At 40.6% G+C, this 18,280-nt stretch overlaps 1 protein-coding gene across 3 annotated transcripts in view; it reads left to right on the top strand.

The window, feature by feature from the left end:
• Positions 1–17,954, top strand: part of LRRC2 (leucine rich repeat containing 2) — a 613,667-nt gene extending 595,713 nt beyond the window's left edge. For all 3 annotated transcript variants that reach the window (XM_063913712.1, XM_063913713.1, XM_063913714.1), the window contains 2 exons: positions 11,945–12,081; positions 17,692–17,954. In XM_063913712.1, coding sequence (XP_063769782.1) covers positions 11,945–12,081; positions 17,692–17,741 — 187 coding nt within the window. In that variant the 3' untranslated portion in view covers positions 17,742–17,954. The remainder of the gene's footprint in view (positions 1–11,944; positions 12,082–17,691) is intronic.
• Positions 17,955–18,280: the final 326 nt, after the last annotated feature.

Genomic DNA, 18,280 nt, shown 5'->3' with positions numbered 1-18,280 from the left:
TGAATTAGGCGCTGTGTTAGGTCTCCAAGATGTTTGGAACAACCTTCTTGCCAAGTTCCTTCAAAACTGTGTGCAAGTGTAACCTAGAAGAATTGATGCTGTTTTGAAGGCAAAGGGTAATTTTATTTAGATATTGAAATATTGATTTGATTTAGATTTCTCTTCTGTTCATTCACTTTGCATTCTGTTAATTGATAAAAAGAAACTATAAACTCTTCTATTTTTAAGTTTTCTTACTTTGCAGCATTTTTCCACACCTGCCTGAAACTTTTGCACAGTACTGTAGTAATATATATATATATATATATATATGCATATATATATATATATATATATATATATATATATATACACACACACTGTATTGATATATAGTAGAGATGAGCGCCGGAAATTTTTCGGGTTTTGTGTTTTGGTTTTGGGTTCGGTTCCGCGGCCGTGTTTTGGGTTCGACCGCGTTTTGGCAAAACCTCACCGAATTTTTTTTGTCGGATTCGGGTGTGTTTTGGATTCGGGTGTTTTTTTCAAAAAACCCTAAAAAACAGCTTAAATCATAGAATTTGGGGGTAATTTTGATCCCAAAGTATTATTAACCTCAAAAAACATAATTTACACTCATTTTCAGCCTATTCTGAACACATCACACCTCACAATATTATTTTTAGTCCTAAAATTTGCACCGAGGTCGCTGTGTGAGTAAGATAAGCGACCCTAGTGGCCGACACAAACACCGGGCCCATCTAGGAGTGGCACTGCAGTGTCACGCAGGATGGCCCTTCCAAAAAACCCTCCCCAAACAGCACATGACGCAAAGAAAAAAAGAGGCGCAATGAGGTAGCTGACTGTGTGAGTAAGATTAGCGACCCTAGTGGCCGACACAAACACCGGGCACATCTAGGAGTGGCACTGCAGTGTCACGCAGGATGTCCCTTCCAAAAAACCCTCCCCAAACAGCACATGACGCAAAGAAAAAAAGAGGCGCAATGAGGTAGCTGACTGTGTGAGTAAGATTAGCGACCCTAGTGGCCGACACAAACACCGGGCCCATCTAGGAGTGGCACTGCAGTGTCACGCAGGATGTCCCTTCCAAAAAACCCTCCCCAAACAGCACATGACGCAAAGAAAAAAAGAGGCGCAATGAGGTAGCTGACTGTGTGAGTAAGATTAGCGACCCTAGTGGCCGACACAAACACCGGGCCCATCTAGGAGTGGCACTGCAGTGTCACGCAGGATGTCCCTTCCAAAAAACCCTCCCCAATCAGCACATGATGCAAAGAAAAAGAAAAGAAAAAAGAGGTGCAAGATGGAATTATCCTTGGGCCCTCCCACCCACCCTTATGTTGTATAAACAAAACAGGACATGCACACTTTAACCAACCCATCATTTCAGTGACAGGGTCTGCCACACGACTGTGACTGATATGACGGGTTGGTTTGGACCCCCCCCAAAAAAGAAGCAATTAATCTCTCCTTGCACAAACTGGCTCTACAGAGGCAAGATGTCCACCTCATCTTCACCCTCCGATATATCACCGTGTACATCCCCCTCCTCACAGATTATCAATTCGTCCCCACTGGAATCCACCATCTCAGCTCCCTGTGTACTTTGTGGAGGCAATTGCTGCTGGTCAATGTCTCCGCGGAGGAATTGATTATAATTCATTTTAATGAACATCATCTTCTCCACATTTTCTGGATGTAACCTCGTACGCCGATTGCTGACAAGGTGAGCGGCGGCACTAAACACTCTTTCGGAGTACACACTTGTGGGAGGGCAACTTAGGTAGAATAAAGCCAGTTTGTGCAAGGGCCTCCAAATTGCCTCTTTTTCCTGCCAGTATAAGTACGGACTGTGTGACGTGCCTACTTGGATGCGGTCACTCATATAATCCTCCACCATTCTATCAATGTTGAGAGAATCATATGCAGTGACAGTAGACGACATGTCCGTAATCGTTGTCAGGTCCTTCAGTCCGGACCAGATGTCAGCATCAGCAGTCGCTCCAGACTGCCCTGCATCACCGCCAGCGGGTGGGCTCGGAATTCTGAGCCTTTTCCTCGCACCCCCAGTTGCGGGAGAATGTGAAGGAGGAGATGTTGACAGGTCGCGTTCCGCTTGACTTGACAATTTTGTCACCAGCAGGTCTTTCAACCCCAGCAGACCTGTGTCTGCCGGAAAGAGAGATCCAAGGTAGGCTTTAAATCTAGGATCGAGCACGGTGGCCAAAATGTAGTGCTCTGATTTCAACAGATTGACCACCCGTGAATCCTTGTTAAGCGAATTAAGGGCTGCATCCACAAGTCCCACATGCCTAGCGGAATCGCTCCGTGTTAGCTCCTTCTTCAATGCCTCCAGCTTCTTCTGCAAAAGCCTGATGAGGGGAATGACCTGACTCAGGCTGGCAGTGTCTGAACTGACTTCACGTGTGGCAAGTTCAAAGGGCATCAGAACCTTGCACAACGTTGAAATCATTCTCCACTGCACTTGAGACAGGTGCATTCCATCTCCTATATCGTGCTCAATTGTATAGGCTTGAATGGCCTTTTGCTGCTCCTCCAACCTCTGAAGCATATAGAGGGTTGAATTCCACCTCGTTACCACTTCTTGCTTCAGATGATGGCAGGGCAGGTTCAGTAGTTTTTGGTGGTGCTCCAGTCTTCTGTACGTGGTGCCTGTACGCCGAAAGTGTCCCGCAATTTTTCTGGCCACCGACAGCATCTCTTGCACGCCCCTGTCGTTTTTTAAAAAATTCTGCACCACCAAATTCAAGGTATGTGCAAAACATGGGACGTGCTGGAATTTGCCCATATTTAATGCACACACAATATTGCTGGCGTTGTCCGATGCCACAAATCCACAGGAGAGTCCAATTGGGGTAAGCCATTCCGCGATGATCTTCCTCAGTTGCCGTAAGAGGTTTTCAGCTGTGTGCGTATTCTGGAAAGCGGTGATACAAAGCGTAGCCTGCCTAGGAAAGAGTTGGCGTTTGCGAGATGCTGCTACTGGTGCCGCCGCTGCTGTTCTTGCGGCGGGAGTCCATACATCTACCCAGTGGGCTGTCACAGTCATATAGTCCTGACCCTGCCCTGCTCCACTTGTCCACATGTCCGTGGTTAAGTGGACATTGGGTACAACTGCATTTTTTAGGACACTGGTGAGTCTTTTTCTGACGTCCGTGTACATTCTCGGTATCGCCTGCCTAGAGAAGTGGAACCTAGATGGTATTTGGTAACGGGGGCACACTGCCTCAATAAATTGTCTAGTTCCCTGTGAACTAACGGCGGATACCGGACGCACGTCTAACACCAACATAGTTGTCAAGGACTCAGTTATCCGCTTTGCAGTAGGATGACTGCTGTGATATTTCATCTTCCTCGCAAAGGACTGTTGAACAGTCAATTGCTTACTGGAAGTAGTACAAGTGGGCTTACGACTTCCCCTCTGGGATGACCATCGACTCCCAGCGGCAACAACAGCAGCGCCAGCAGCAGTAGGCGTTACACGCAAGGATGCATCGGAGGAATCCCAGGCAGGAAAGGACTCGTCAGACTTGCCAGTGACATGGCCTGCAGGACTATTGGCATTCCTGGGGAAGGAGGAAATTGACACTGAGGGAGTTGGTGGGGTGGTTTGCGTGAGCTTGGTTACAAGAGGAAGGGATTTACTGGTCAGTGGACTGCTTCCGCTGTCACCCAAAGTTTTTGAACTTGTCACTGACTTATTATGAATGCGCTGCAGGTGACGTATAAGGGAGGATGTTCCGAGGTGGTTAACGTCCTTACCCCTACTTATTACAGCTTGACAAAGGGAACACACGGCTTGACACCTGTTGTCCGCATTTCTGGTGAAATACCTCCACACCGAAGAGCTGATTTTTTTGGTATTTTCACCTGGCATGTCAACGGCCATATTCCTCCCACGGACAACAGGTGTCTCCCCGGGTGCCTGACTTAAACAAACCACCTCACCATCAGAATCCTCCTGGTCAATTTCCTCCCCAGCGCCAGCAACACCCATATCCTCCTCATCCTGGTGTACTTCAACACTGACATCTTCAATCTGACTATCAGGAACTGGACTGCGGGTGCTCCTTCCAGCACTTGCAGGGGGCATGCAAATAGTGGAAGGCGCATGCTCTTCACGTCCAGTGTTGGGAAGGTCAGGCATCGCAAACGACACAATTGGACTCTCCTTGTGGATTTGGGATTTCAAAGAACGCACAGTTCTTTGCGGTGCTTTTGCCAGCTTGAGTCTTTTCAGTTTTCTAGCGAGAGGCTGAGTGCTTCCATCCTCATGTGAAGCTGAACCACTAGCCATGAACATAGGCCAGGGCCTCAGCCGTTCCTTGCCACTCCGTGTGGTAAATGGCATATTGGCAAGTTTACGCTTCTCCTCCGACAATTTTATTTTAGGTTTTGGAGTCCTTTTTTTTCTGATATTTGGTGTTTTGGATTTGACATGCTCTGTACTATGACATTGGGCATCGGCCTTGGCAGACGACGTTGCTGGCATTTCATCGTCTCGGCCATGACTAGTGGCAGCAGCTTCAGCACGAGGTGGAAGTGGATCTTGATCTTTCCCTAATTTTGGAACCTCAACTTTTTTGTTCTCCATATTTTATAGGCAGAACTAAAAGGCACCTCAGGTAAACAATGGAGATGGATGGATTGGATACTAGTATACAATTATGGACGGACTGCCACGGTTAGGTGGTATAAAAAAACCACGGTTAGGTGGTATATATTATAATAATAATACAATTATGGATGGACGGACTGCCTGCCGACTGCCGACACAGAGGTAGCCACAGCCGTGAACTACCGCACTGTACACTGGTTGATAAAGAGATAGTAGTATACTCGTAACAACTAGTATGACACTATGACGACGGTATAAAGAATGGAAAAAAAACCACGGTTAGGTGGTATATATTATAATAATAATACAATTATGGATGGACGGACTGCCTGCCGACTGCCGACACAGAGGTAGCCACAGCCGTGAACTACCGCACTGTACACTGGTTGATAAAGAGATAGTAGTATACTCGTAACAACTAGTATGACACTATGACGACGGTATAAAGAATGAAAAAAAAACCACGGTTAGGTGGTATATATTATAATAATAATACAATTATGGATGGACGGACTGCCTGCCGACTGCCGACACAGAGGTAGCCACAGCCGTGAACTACCGCACTGTACACTGGTTGATAAAGAGATAGTAGTATACTCGTAACAACTAGTATGACACTATGACGACGGTATAAAGAATGAAAAAAAAACCACGGTTAGGTGGTATATATTATAATAATAATACAATTATGGATGGACGGACTGCCTGCCGACTGCCGACACAGAGGTAGCCACAGCCGTGAACTACCGCACTGTACACTGGTTGATAAAGAGATAGTAGTATACTCGTAACAATTAGGATGACACTATGACGGTATAAAGAATGAAAAAAAAAACCACGGTTAGGTGGTAGGTATATAATAATAAATAATACAATTCTGGTCGGACGGACTGCCTGCCGTGTGCCGACACAGAGGTAGCCACAGCCGTGAACTACCGCACTGTACACTGGTTGATAAAGAGATAGTAGTATACTCGTAACAATTAGGATGACACTATGACGGTATAAAGAATGAAAAAAAAAACCACGGTTAGGTGGTAGGTATATAATAATAAATAATACAATTCTGGTCGGACGGACTGCCTGCCGTGTGCCGACACAGAGGTAGCCACAGCCGTGAACTACCGCACTGTACACTGGTTGATAAAGAGATAGTAGTATACTCGTAACAATTAGGATGACACTATGACGGTATAAAGAATGAAAAAAAAAACCACGGTTAGGTGGTAGGTATATAATAATAAATAATACAATTCTGGTCGGACGGACTGCCTGCCGTGTGCCGACACAGAGGTAGCCACAGCCGTGAACTACCGCACTGTACACTGGTTGATAAAGAGATAGTAGTATACTCGTAACAATTAGGATGACACTATGACGGTATAAAGAATGAAAAAAAAAACCACGGTTAGGTGGTAGGTATATAATAATAAATAATACAATTCTGGTCGGACGGACTGCCTGCCGTGTGCCGACACAGAGGTAGCCACAGCCGTGAACTACCGCACTGTACACTGGTTGATAAAGAGATAGTAGTATACTCGTAACAATTAGGATGACACTATGACGGTATAAAGAATGAAAAAAAAACCACGGTTAGGTGGTAGGTATATAATAATAAATAATACAATTCTGGTCGGACGGACTGCCTGCCGTGTGCCGACACAGAGGTAGCCACAGCCGTGAACTACCGCACTGTACACTGGTTGATAAAGAGATAGTAGTATACTCGTAACAATTAGGATGACACTATGACGGTATAAAGAATGAAAAAAAAACCACGGTTAGGTGGTAGGTATATAATAATAAATAATACAATTCTGGTCGGACGGACTGCCTGCCGTGTGCCGACACAGAGGTAGCCACAGCCGTGAACTACCGCACTGTACACTGGTTGATAAAGAGATAGTAGTATACTCGTAACAATTAGGATGACACTATGACGGTATAAAGAATGAAAAAAAAAACCACGGTTAGGTGGTAGGTATATAATAATAAATAATACAATTCTGGTCGGACGGACTGCCTGCCGTGTGCCGACACAGAGGTAGCCACAGCCGTGAACTACCGCACTGTACACTGGTTGATAAAGAGATAGTAGTATACTCGTAACAATTAGGATGACACTATGACGGTATAAAGAATGAAAAAAAAAACCACGGTTAGGTGGTAGGTATATAATAATAAATAATACAATTCTGGTCGGACGGACTGCCTGCCGTGTGCCGACACAGAGGTAGCCACAGCCGTGAACTACCGCACTGTACACTGGTTGATAAAGAGATAGTAGTATACTCGTAACAATTAGGATGACACTATGACGGTATAAAGAATGAAAAAAAAACCACGGTTAGGTGGTAGGTATATAATAATAAATAATACAATTCTGGTCGGACGGACTGCCTGCCGTGTGCCGACACAGAGGTAGCCACAGCCGTGAACTACCGCACTGTACTGTGTCTGCTGCTAATATAGACTGGTTGATATTTAAAGAGATATTAGTAGTATACAACAATACTATACTGGTGGTCAGGCACTGGTCACCACTCCTGCAGCAAAAGTGTGCACTGTTAATTAATATAATTGTACTCCTGGCTCCTGCTAACAACCTGCAGTGCTCCCCAGTCTCCCCCACAATTAATTATAAGCTTTTAATTTATACATTGATGACTGTGCAGCACACTGGGCTGAGCTGAGTGCACACAGACTGAGTCACACTGTGTGACTGACTGTGCTGTGTATCGTTTTTTTTTTCAGGCAGAGAACGGATATAGCAGAGAGAAGTGAACGGATATATTATATTAAATAAAAGTTAACTAGCAACTGCACTGGTCACTGACTGTGGTAAACTAACTCTGTCTGCGACTCTGCACAATCTCTCTCTCTCTATCTAATCTATCTCTATTCTAATGGAGAGGACGCCAGACACGTCCTCTCCCTATCAATCTCAATGCACGAGTGAAAATGGCGGCGACGCGCGGCTCCTTATATAGAATCCGAGTCTCGCGATAGAATCCGAGCCTCGCGAGAATCCGACAGCGTCATGATGACGTTCGGGCGCGCTCGGGTTAACCGAGCAAGGCGGGAAGATCCGAGTCGCTCGGACCCGTGAAAAAAAACATGAAGTTCGGGCGGGTTCGGATTCCGAGGAACCGAACCCGCTCATCTCTAATATATAGATAGCATACTGACATACTTCTGATGTATGATGCTACAGCATGTTTTTAGTGTCTGTTATACAAGAATGAGTGGCATGCTTATTAAGAGCCTGAAGCAGAACTGGAAGAAATGCAGGAGTACAGTGCCCAAAAGAAGCATTCATAGGAAATATGTAACTATTCACCAATATGCAGAGTTTTAAGCATCTAAAGATGTACAACTGATTTATTACTAGTCATCATCAGTGTGCATATGTACTCTACTGTATATTAGGTGCAAAAGAGAGACCATTAAACAGGCATATTTTTGCTTATGTCTAGGTCTGCATAGCTCAATTTGTGTGTACTGTATAGTCAGTCTCTCACTGAGTTTTGCCTAAGTGAGAATGTCCCAGTAAAGCCCAGTTATGCCTATTTGGTTGTCAGTGTAGATAAAATTTGAATGCATACCACTCTCGGCGAGTGATATTTGAACATGTGCAGGGTGAATTCATGCAAGATCTATCCCACAGTGAGTTACCGTCAGCTCTGCATCAGCCAAATATAGGAAAACAAAGGTAGGTATCTATCAGTGCGCAAACCAGAGCTGCCCATACACCAGTATAAAGAGCTATACACAGTTGCCATTAAATACAGAACATACTGTATACACAAAATGTGTAATAGGTAAAAGGTGTACTACCCTGTAAGTTCTGATGTTCTGTTATCCAAGTTGACTGTCAGTCTCAGATTATACAGTACATAAAATAAAGAGAAAAACACAATACACAATTGTGTAATACTGTTAAGATAAACAATAATACTACATCATTTGTGAAATTCAAAATTTAGAAAAGTTCTAAAATAGTGATATATGGAGATTATACCAGCATATAATGAGATTATCGTGGTTTGCCCCCCCCCCCCCCACACACATACACACACACACACACACACACACACACACTCGTTACAGTCACAGCTCTAAGCAAATAGCAGGAATGTATTATAAGATCCAGGACCAACAACAACATGTATGAGGAATAATGGGGATGCCCCCCACACAGTACACACACAGCGTTCCACTTATAACTGAGCATGTAGAAAGGGTTTTGTACAAACTACAGGACCACCTTTTCAACTAACCAAGTGTTCCACGCAGTTTTATTGTAGTATTTAAGAAGAAAATATCTAAAAATGTATTATAACACATAAAACATGCAGGTGGATCTTAGACCCACACAGGGATGTATCGCCAAGAAAGCTGACAGTAGAGATCCCAAAATACACAGAGTGCTTCCTAAATTAATAAGTAGAATCCACAGGTATCACCAGAAGTCCCACCAATGTGTTTTGAATCATTCAGGTTCTTTTCAAGGTGTCTTTGACAATTGGATATTATATCTCTTCCAGCCACAATGTTCAAAATAAATATCTATTCATTTGCAAATGCTCACATGTATATACAGTGCATACGGAAAGTATTCACAGCGCTTCAGTTTTTCCACATTTTAATAAGTTACAGCCTTATTCCAAAATGGAATAAATTCATTTTTCCCCTCAACATTTTACACACAATACGCCATAATGACAATGTGAAAAAGTTTTTTTTTGAGATTTGTGCAAATTTATTAAAACTAAAAAACTAAAAAATCACATGTACATAGGTAGTCACAGCCTTTTCCATGAAGCTCAAAATTGAGCTGAGGTGCATCCTGTTTCCACTAATCATCCTTAAGATGCTCCTACAGCTTAATTGGAGTCAACCTGTGGTAAATTCAGTTGATTGGACATGATTTTGAAAGGCATACACCTGGCTATATAAGGTTTCCACACTTGACAGTGCATGTCTGAGCACAAACCAAGCATGAAGTCAAAGGAATTATCTGTAGACCTCTGAGACAGGATTGTCTCAAGGCACAAATCTGGGGAAGGGTACATAAAAATATCTGCTGTTTTGAAGGTCCCAATGAGCACAGTGCCCTCCATCATCCATAAATGGAAGAAGTTCGGAGCCACCAGGACTCTTCCTAGAGCTGTCCGGCCATCTAAACTGAGTGATCGGGGGAGAAGGACCCTAGTCAGGGAGGTGACCAGAACCTGATGGTCACTCTGTCAGAGCTACAGCATTCCTCTGTGAAGAGAGGATAACTTTCCAGAAGGACAACAATCTTTGCAGTAATCCACCAATCAGGCCTGTATGGTAGAGTGGCCAGACCAAAGTCACTCCTTAGTAGAAAGCACGTGGCAGCCCATCTGAAGTTTGCCAAAATGCACCTGAAGGACTCTCAAACCATGAGAAACAAAATTATCTGGTCTGATAAGACAAAGATTGAACTCTTTGGCATGTATGCCAGGCATCATGATTGGAGTAAACGAGGCACCGCTCATCACCATGCCAATACCATCCCTATAGTGAAGCATGATGGTGGCAGCATCATGCTGTTGGGATGTTTCTCAGCAGAAGGAACTGGGAGACTAGTCAAGATAGATGGAAAGCTGAATGCAGCAATGTACAGAGACATCCTGGATGAAAACCTGCTTCAGAGCGCCCTTGACCTCAGACTGGGGCAATGGTTAATCTTTCAGCAGGACTAAAACCCTAAGCACACAGCAAAGATAGCAAAGGAGTGGCTTCAGGACAACTCTGTGAATGTCCTTGAGTGGCCCAGCCAGAGCCCAGACTTGAATTAGATTGAATATCTCTGGAGAGATCTGAAAATGGCTGGGCACCAACGCTTCCCAACCAACCCAATGGAGCTTGAGAGGTACTGCAAACAGGAATGGGCGAAACTGCCCAAAGATAGGTGTGCCAAGCTTGTGGCATCATATTCAAAAAAACTTGAGGCTGTAATTGCTGCCAAAGGTTCATCAACAAAGTATTGAGCAAAGACTGTGAATACTTATGTACATGTGATTTCTTAGTTTTTTTATTTTTAATAAATTTGCAAAAATCTCAAAAAAAACTTTTTTTTCATGTTATTATGGGGTATTGTGTGTAGAATTTTGAGGGGGAAAAATGAATGTATTCCATTCTGGAATAAGTATGTAGCATAACATAATGATGAAAAAGTGAAGCACTGTGAATACTTTCTGGATGCACTGTATGAGTTGTTATTGTAAGAGCAGTCTCTCCAAAATGTTAATTTAATATGGTACCGTATTGTGCCCAGACTTTATAAGACTACAGCATAGCAATGCAAGTATATAATAATATCTAAACCCATTGTAGGGCTTAAGTTCTCATTCCAGCCACACTAGGAGGTAGAAATTCTCAGCCAGCCAGCATCTAATTGGCTGCCGTTACATACCATCCCAGCCCCATAGGGTCTCTGGATCCCCCAAATATAGGTCTCCTGTCACCTGAAAATAGCTGCTCCCTACATGTGACTTCTTTACGAGGGCGGTCTGACTCCAAGTATTTCCAAGTTGCCACACTAGACTAATTAACCTAAGTCTGTGGAAACCTTAACCTTAAATGTTTTAACCAAAATATCAACCAATTTCTCATGCTTTCATTTTACTAGCTACACACAGATTTACAGTTGTAAGGAAAAATGCTGGCCACATCTGTCTCACAGTTGATGTCAGAGGGGCTCCAGTAGAAGCTAATTATACCAAATTAAAATACATTCTGGTAACACATCTTGTCACATGTAGCATCCATGCCATTCTATAGGCTTTAATCTATAGGCTAACATTCAGCATTTGTCCTCCTTCTTATCATGATATTCAGCTTATTATCTATATATGACTGATCAGTACCATGAACAGAAGGACCTGAAAACATAGGAGCCACTTTGAAATAGAATTACAAATATCAGATGAGAACCTAGACCAGGAGTAGGCAATCAGCAGCCCTCCAACTGTTGTGGGACTACACAATCCAGCATGCCCTGCCCACACCTTACCTAGAGGTTCTTCCAGGAATCTTGTGTTAGGCAGTTGCAGCATTTTTGCCCATAAAATCAATTTTTACTGTTTATGCTGACTATAATACTCTTGCATGGCTGTTCTGTTGATGGGGGAAAAACTTCACATGCAGGTTATGAAGAGGAACTACACCAATAACTCAACACATTATGCATTTCACAAGTTAAGCAAATCACTTTTTAGATTTATAGATTATACTGTAAAACAGAATACAAATGACCACAACATTTTTCAGGTATGTCAAGCTGCTTGATAATCCAATTAAAGGAAACGAATGCTTAGAAAAAGAGGATAAAGAGGAAAATGATCAAGACCGTGAACAGTTTGAGAAAGAATTTATGAAAGCCTATATTAAAGATCTTGGTGAAAGAGGTGCAGTAAATATACATTTTATGTGAACAGAATGCATTAAACTATTCTCATTTTGTTTTCTCGCAGGGTTTGTAGGAAGTATTAATACAATTTCTTAAAAGAGGCGTTCCATAGGGATATATTGTAGAGTTGTTTTGTAAACTTTTAAAATAATTATACATGATTTGAACTCTGTGACATTAGTATTTATATTTTTCAAAATGAATGATCAATATACTGTATATACTATAAATATATATAGAGAGAAAGATTACACTTTAAATAAATACATTTTGCTCCTAATATTAGTAGTAGGAGTATTTCCAAGGGGCTTGCAAACTTTTTCAAATACAGAAAATGCAATAATTTTGAGTTGTGAAAGATTTGTGTTTAGCTACTTGATATCATGCACCTGCTTTACGCATTTGCTGCTGAGGGTTTTTCAGTCACCTTTTTTGAAGTTTCTGCTCATAACATTCCAACAGCAATATCACTAATTTTTATGCAGTACTCACACAAATTATACCTTGCTATATTTCAGAAGATAATGCATTTTCTGAAAATACGTTTAGTCTTGCTCTATTTAACATGTCAAATAAAATTTTTACCAAAATGGCAAAAAAAGTGAACTAAAAGCAAAAGTATTTTCTATAAACACCACAAAAATACTTTGTTGTTTTTACTTTGGTAGTAAATTTTCATTAAAAAAAAACGACATTTGAAATAGATTTTTTTTTTCATCTCAGTTTAAATGGTTACAAAATAAAGAATAATATTGCAGCCCCACAAGCGCTATCATTTTTTTAGTAAACCTACTGCATTAAATAAGTGAACCCGCTTTTTTATTTGACACAAGGTGTGGGGAATGGATTTGGGCACTAGGGTCACTACCATCTGTGGAAAATTTAATTATTTTGTGGACTGTTTCAGTCATTGTCTGGTAATCATCAATTCTCCCTCTCAGCTTTCACATTTCACAGCAAAGGGGTTAACTGACAAATTAAGGCTCTACTAAACTGGTTAGACATTAGCACATTGGGATGATGAAAGCAAAATAGAAAGCAGATGTAATAAAATGCCAAGAGTAGTGTATATGCAATATGCAAAAATTAGACTTTTAGACATTAAGCTTTCTTGTATATCAAAATAAGAGGTGAGTAGCTGGTCACTCTACTCAGCAGGTACATAAATTTTGACAGCAGATAACAACCATTTGGCCCACCTAGTCTGCCCATGTACACACTAATACACTAGTGTTAATTTTTGTTTGGAACCTACCAGTATATTTTTGGATTGTGGGTGGAAACCCATGCAAGTACAGGGAGAATATACAAACTACACACAGGGCCAAGGTGGGAATTGAACCCATGACCTCAATGCTATGAGGCAGTAATGCTAACCATTACTCCATTTGCACTGCCATAATGTTAATACACCATCCGTATTATTGCCTTAAGTCAATAGTATAAAGATGCATGGTACTCCAATGTTATTAGAAAAACACCAATGTTTTTATTAGGCTTAAAGCACAGCCAAAGATGTCAGCAATGTTTTGTGCATAGGTCTACCCTTTATAAATCTTGATAAAGGGTGAAGCTATGTGCAAAAATGTTGCTGATAAAGCGCAAAGTTATGCCCAAAACATTGCTGATATCTTTTACTGTGCATTAAGCCTAATACACATTGGTGTTTTTCTACAAACATTGGAGTGGTGTACCACATACACAGGGTGGTTAATAATTGGGGAAACACCCATAGAAAAAGTATGGTGACCATCTTGAATTTGTCCATCTTGGATGCAACTCTAATTTTTTAATTAATTTAAATAATTTGAAATAGCATGTGTGCTTTGTTCTCCAGATATAAAACAATATTTAAACACTCATGGACCATCTGGGTGTTTCCAGACTTTCTTTCTTTCTTTCTTTCTTTCTTTCTTTCTTTCTTTCTTTTTCTTCCTCAATGAAAACGTGCTTCATTCAGGAAAAAAATAATATACAGTGCATCTGGAATGTATTCACAGCACTTCACTTTTTCCATATTTTGTTATGTTACAGCCTGATTCCAAAATGGGATTAATTCATTTTTTCCCCTCAAAATTCTATACACAATACCCGATAATGACAACGTGAAAGTTTTTGGAGATTTTTGCAAATTTATTAAAAATAAACTAAGAAATCACATGTACATAAGTATTCACAGCCTTTGCCATAAAGCTCAAAATTGAGCTGAGGTGCATCCTGCTTCCTCTGATCATCCTTAAGATATTCCTACAGCTTAACTTGAATCCACCTGTGGTAAATTGAGTGGATTGGACATGATTTGGAAAGGCACACACCTGTCTAAGGTCCCACACTTGACAGTGCATGTCTGAGTACAAACCAAGCATGAAGTCAAAGGAATTGTCTGCAGACCTCCGAGACTGGATTGGGTCCAGACACAAATCTGGGGAAGGGTACAGAAAAATATCTGCTACCTTGAAGGTCCCAATGTGCACAGTGCCCTCCATCATCCATAAATGGAAGAAGTTTGGAACCACCAGGACTCTTCCTAGAGCTGGCCGGCTGTCTAAACTGAGTGATCAGGGAGAAGGGCCCTAGTCAGGGAGGTGACCAAGAACCTTATGGTCACTCTGTCAGAGCTACAGCATTCCTCTGTGAAGAGAGGAGAACTTTCCAGAATGACCACCATCTCTGCAGCAATCCACCAATCAGGCCTGTATGGTAAAGTGGCCAGACAGAAGCCACTCTTTAGTAAAAAGCACATGGCAGCCCACCTGGAGTTTGCCAAAATGCACCTGAAGGACTCTCAGACCATAAGAAACAAAATGCTCTGGTCTGATCAGACAAGTTGAACTCATTGGCGTGAATGCCAGGTGTCATGTTTGGAAGAAACTAGGCACCACTCATCACCATGCCAATACCATCCCTACAGTGAAGCATGGTGGTGGCAGCATTATGCTGTGGGGATGTTTTTCAGAGGCAGGAACTGGGAGACTAGTTAAGATAGAGGTAAAGATGAATGCAGCAATGTACAGAGACATCCTGGATGAAAACCTGCTTCAGAGCACCCTCGACCTCAGACTGGGGCAATTGTTCATCTTTCAGCAGGACAATGACTCTAAGCACACAACCAAGATAGCAAAGGAGTGGCTTCAGGACAACTCTGTGAATATCCATGAGTGGCCCAGCCAGAGCCCAGACTTGAATCCAATTGAATATCTCTGGAGAGATCTGAAAATGGCTGTTCACTGAAGCTTTATATGTAACCCAGAGGTTCCCAAACTGTGTGCCGTGGCTCCCTGGGGTGCCTCGGGACACTTGCAGGGGTGCCCTGGGTTGGTGGTCCAGGACCAATTCAAATTATTCATGGTCAATATAATAGGCAAAACCAGTGCTGGTGGCTGCCAGTCATAAAATATGTGGCCAAACAGAAGCAAATCTTGTCCCTCACCATACAACTGACCCTAAGGATGACATATAAATGCGATCTACTTAATGTAATATTTCTTTCTAAATTTCTCAATAAGAAATTTTTGGCCTAGGGGTGCCGTGAAAAAAATTCTGATATTCTAGGGAGCCGTGATTCAAAAAAGTTTGGAAACCACTGATGTAACCTGATGAGGCTTGAGAGGTGCTGCAAAGAGGAATGGGCGAAACTGCCCAAAGACAGGTGTGGCATCATATTCAAAAAGACTTGAGGCTATAATTGCTACCAAAAGTGCATCAACAAAGTACTGAGCAAAGGCTATGAATACTTATGTACATGTGATTTATTAGTTTTTTATTTTTAATAAATTAGCAAAAATCTAAAAAATTGTCATGTAATTATGGGGTATTGTGTGTAGAATTTTGAGGGAACAAATGAATTTATTCCATTTTGGAATAAGGCTGTAAAATGACAAAATATGGAAAAAGTGAAGTGCTGTGAATACTTTCCAGATGCACTGTATATTTGAAATTCACCAAGTGTTGCTTTAATTACAACACATACATATATAAATATAATATTTTGTCTACAAGACAATGATTTTTTTATACTGTAAAATGTAATGAGTGACAATTTTTTATGTATCTTGATATACAGTGATGGAAAACCCTCACATTTTAATATAAATGTCTGATTTTGTATTTATAACTGCTCCTCAAATACCTTACCATATAATTCAGAGAATAGGCAGTTGGTTGTTTGAATACCTAATTTGTGGCCTACAGTAAAAACAATAAAAAAAAATCTACATACTACAAGGAATAAAATTTACATGTAGAGTACATTAGCCACATTAGGAGCTTATTACAATTTGAGTCAGTCAATGATAAAACAGTGAGAATTAGATATGGGGTGCAATAGTGAGAATTAGATATGGGGTGCAATGTATTAACATGTACCTTATCACTACACTAAGAGACTTCTTGCATGATGTCTTATCGCTGAATTCTATTCGAAAGAGTCTCACCTTAATGGTGTTATGGTAACTCATACTTCCAGTGTCTCTGTCCTGTCTGTATTGCATCATCCTAGTGCTGGGGCAATAAAAAATGCACCTAGGTGTCCGATTTGCATAAGTGCGTGATCTTGAGATCTCATTGAGAGTGTATGGTGCATGTACAAGGGTGTCCAGCAGTGGGACTCATGAGTAACCAAAGTTCAGCTTTTTGATGCTTAGTAAATGCTCATGCTTCAGAGATAAACAGTATCTGGCTATGGTTTAATTGCTAAGAGAATCTCTGATTTATCCACATTCTGCCTTTAACTGCATTTTGTAGAAGGAATAATAACTCCTTTTTTCTGCGAAAATGTTGAAAACAGGTTTATCACATTTGCTCCATGGTGTATTATCTGATGAGATATGCTTCATAAATGACTCGTAACAAGGTGGCTGGACCTTTGTAGCTTAACTCCATGTAAATAGTACTTTATTGAGCATATAATGTAAGATCAAGTAGCACCCAATTTACCATAAAAATGAAATAAATCATAATGATAAATAAACATAGGTTGGATTTATTAGGTACAAATATTAATTACCACCTGTGTATATTAAACATACTATTGTGTAACTACAAAATCAAATATGTAATCTTTACTCACTGCACATCAAATCTGATTAAATAATCAACTCTTCCTGCATTTGAGAAAGAAATGGGTATTAATGTGCTGCAGTTACGGGCTTTAATTTTTATTTTTTTATTTTAAAATGGAAAATAATATAACATTTTAGTTACCAATTAAAACAATATTTCTCAATTCTTTCCATTTTAAATTTGGAACTATTATAAACAAAATGTGTAGTTATTTATGACAACCAATTAGCAATTAACTTTGCTGAAATGACAAGAAGTTACACAATGAAAGCAATCTGATTAACTGTTATAGAATGTTGCACTTCAGTCTTGTCAGTAAAATAATTTACATAAAGATCTAGCTAAATTCAGTGGGTGCATTGTCTCTCTAGTTAATGCAGTTAGTGTAGGTTGATTCAATAAACTAAACAATATAGCATTCTTGCATGCAAGTAAAAGGTTATATTTTTCCCGTACAATAATATCAATCAATTGAGTTATAAATATTACATTTATTAAACTAAGTAGAAATATTCATGCTTAAATGATTGTAATTTTTTTTTTGCAGATATCACGCCATGTTATACCACAAAGGTATATTTCAATTTGCAGATATAAGAGTCACAAGATGGAGCTGAATTAACAGTTTGAATGACTGATTTTTTTTCACCCCAACAATTGTGTATTGTAACTTTACGAGTAGATACAATATATAGTAAAACTATGTGGTCAGGAGAATTTGCTGTACTTAATGACATGTCTTTGTTACTAAAACAGTTGTTTATGTTTGAAATAAATAATAAAACAGATGCACTAATTGTAAGTTGATAAGACCCTCCTGTAATTATTGCCTTGCTTTTCTTTTCAATAGTCATTAAAATATCTGACTGAAATTGTACACAAATATACAGATCTGGTTGTTAGAAATAAACAACCACCAATGCAGATAATTTTTCTAAAGCAAATACTGTACAGTGGATTCAGTCATTCAGAGATCAACCTTTTAGACAAGGACCCCCATATTTTTGCTGGTCATTGGGAGCGGACACAGGGTCATGTATGACTATTTTGGTGAAAGTTGTATCAAATTATTCTTGTGTGATTTTCTCAAGAATAAAATTATCATCTTTAGCTAACTGAAACTATCATTAATTGAA

The sequence above is a fragment of the Pseudophryne corroboree genome, chromosome 1, assembly GCF_028390025.1.
Source record: "Pseudophryne corroboree isolate aPseCor3 chromosome 1, aPseCor3.hap2, whole genome shotgun sequence".
Lineage (NCBI taxonomy): Eukaryota > Metazoa > Chordata > Amphibia > Anura > Myobatrachidae > Pseudophryne > Pseudophryne corroboree.
This window is presented reverse-complemented; position numbering and strand designations above follow the sequence as displayed.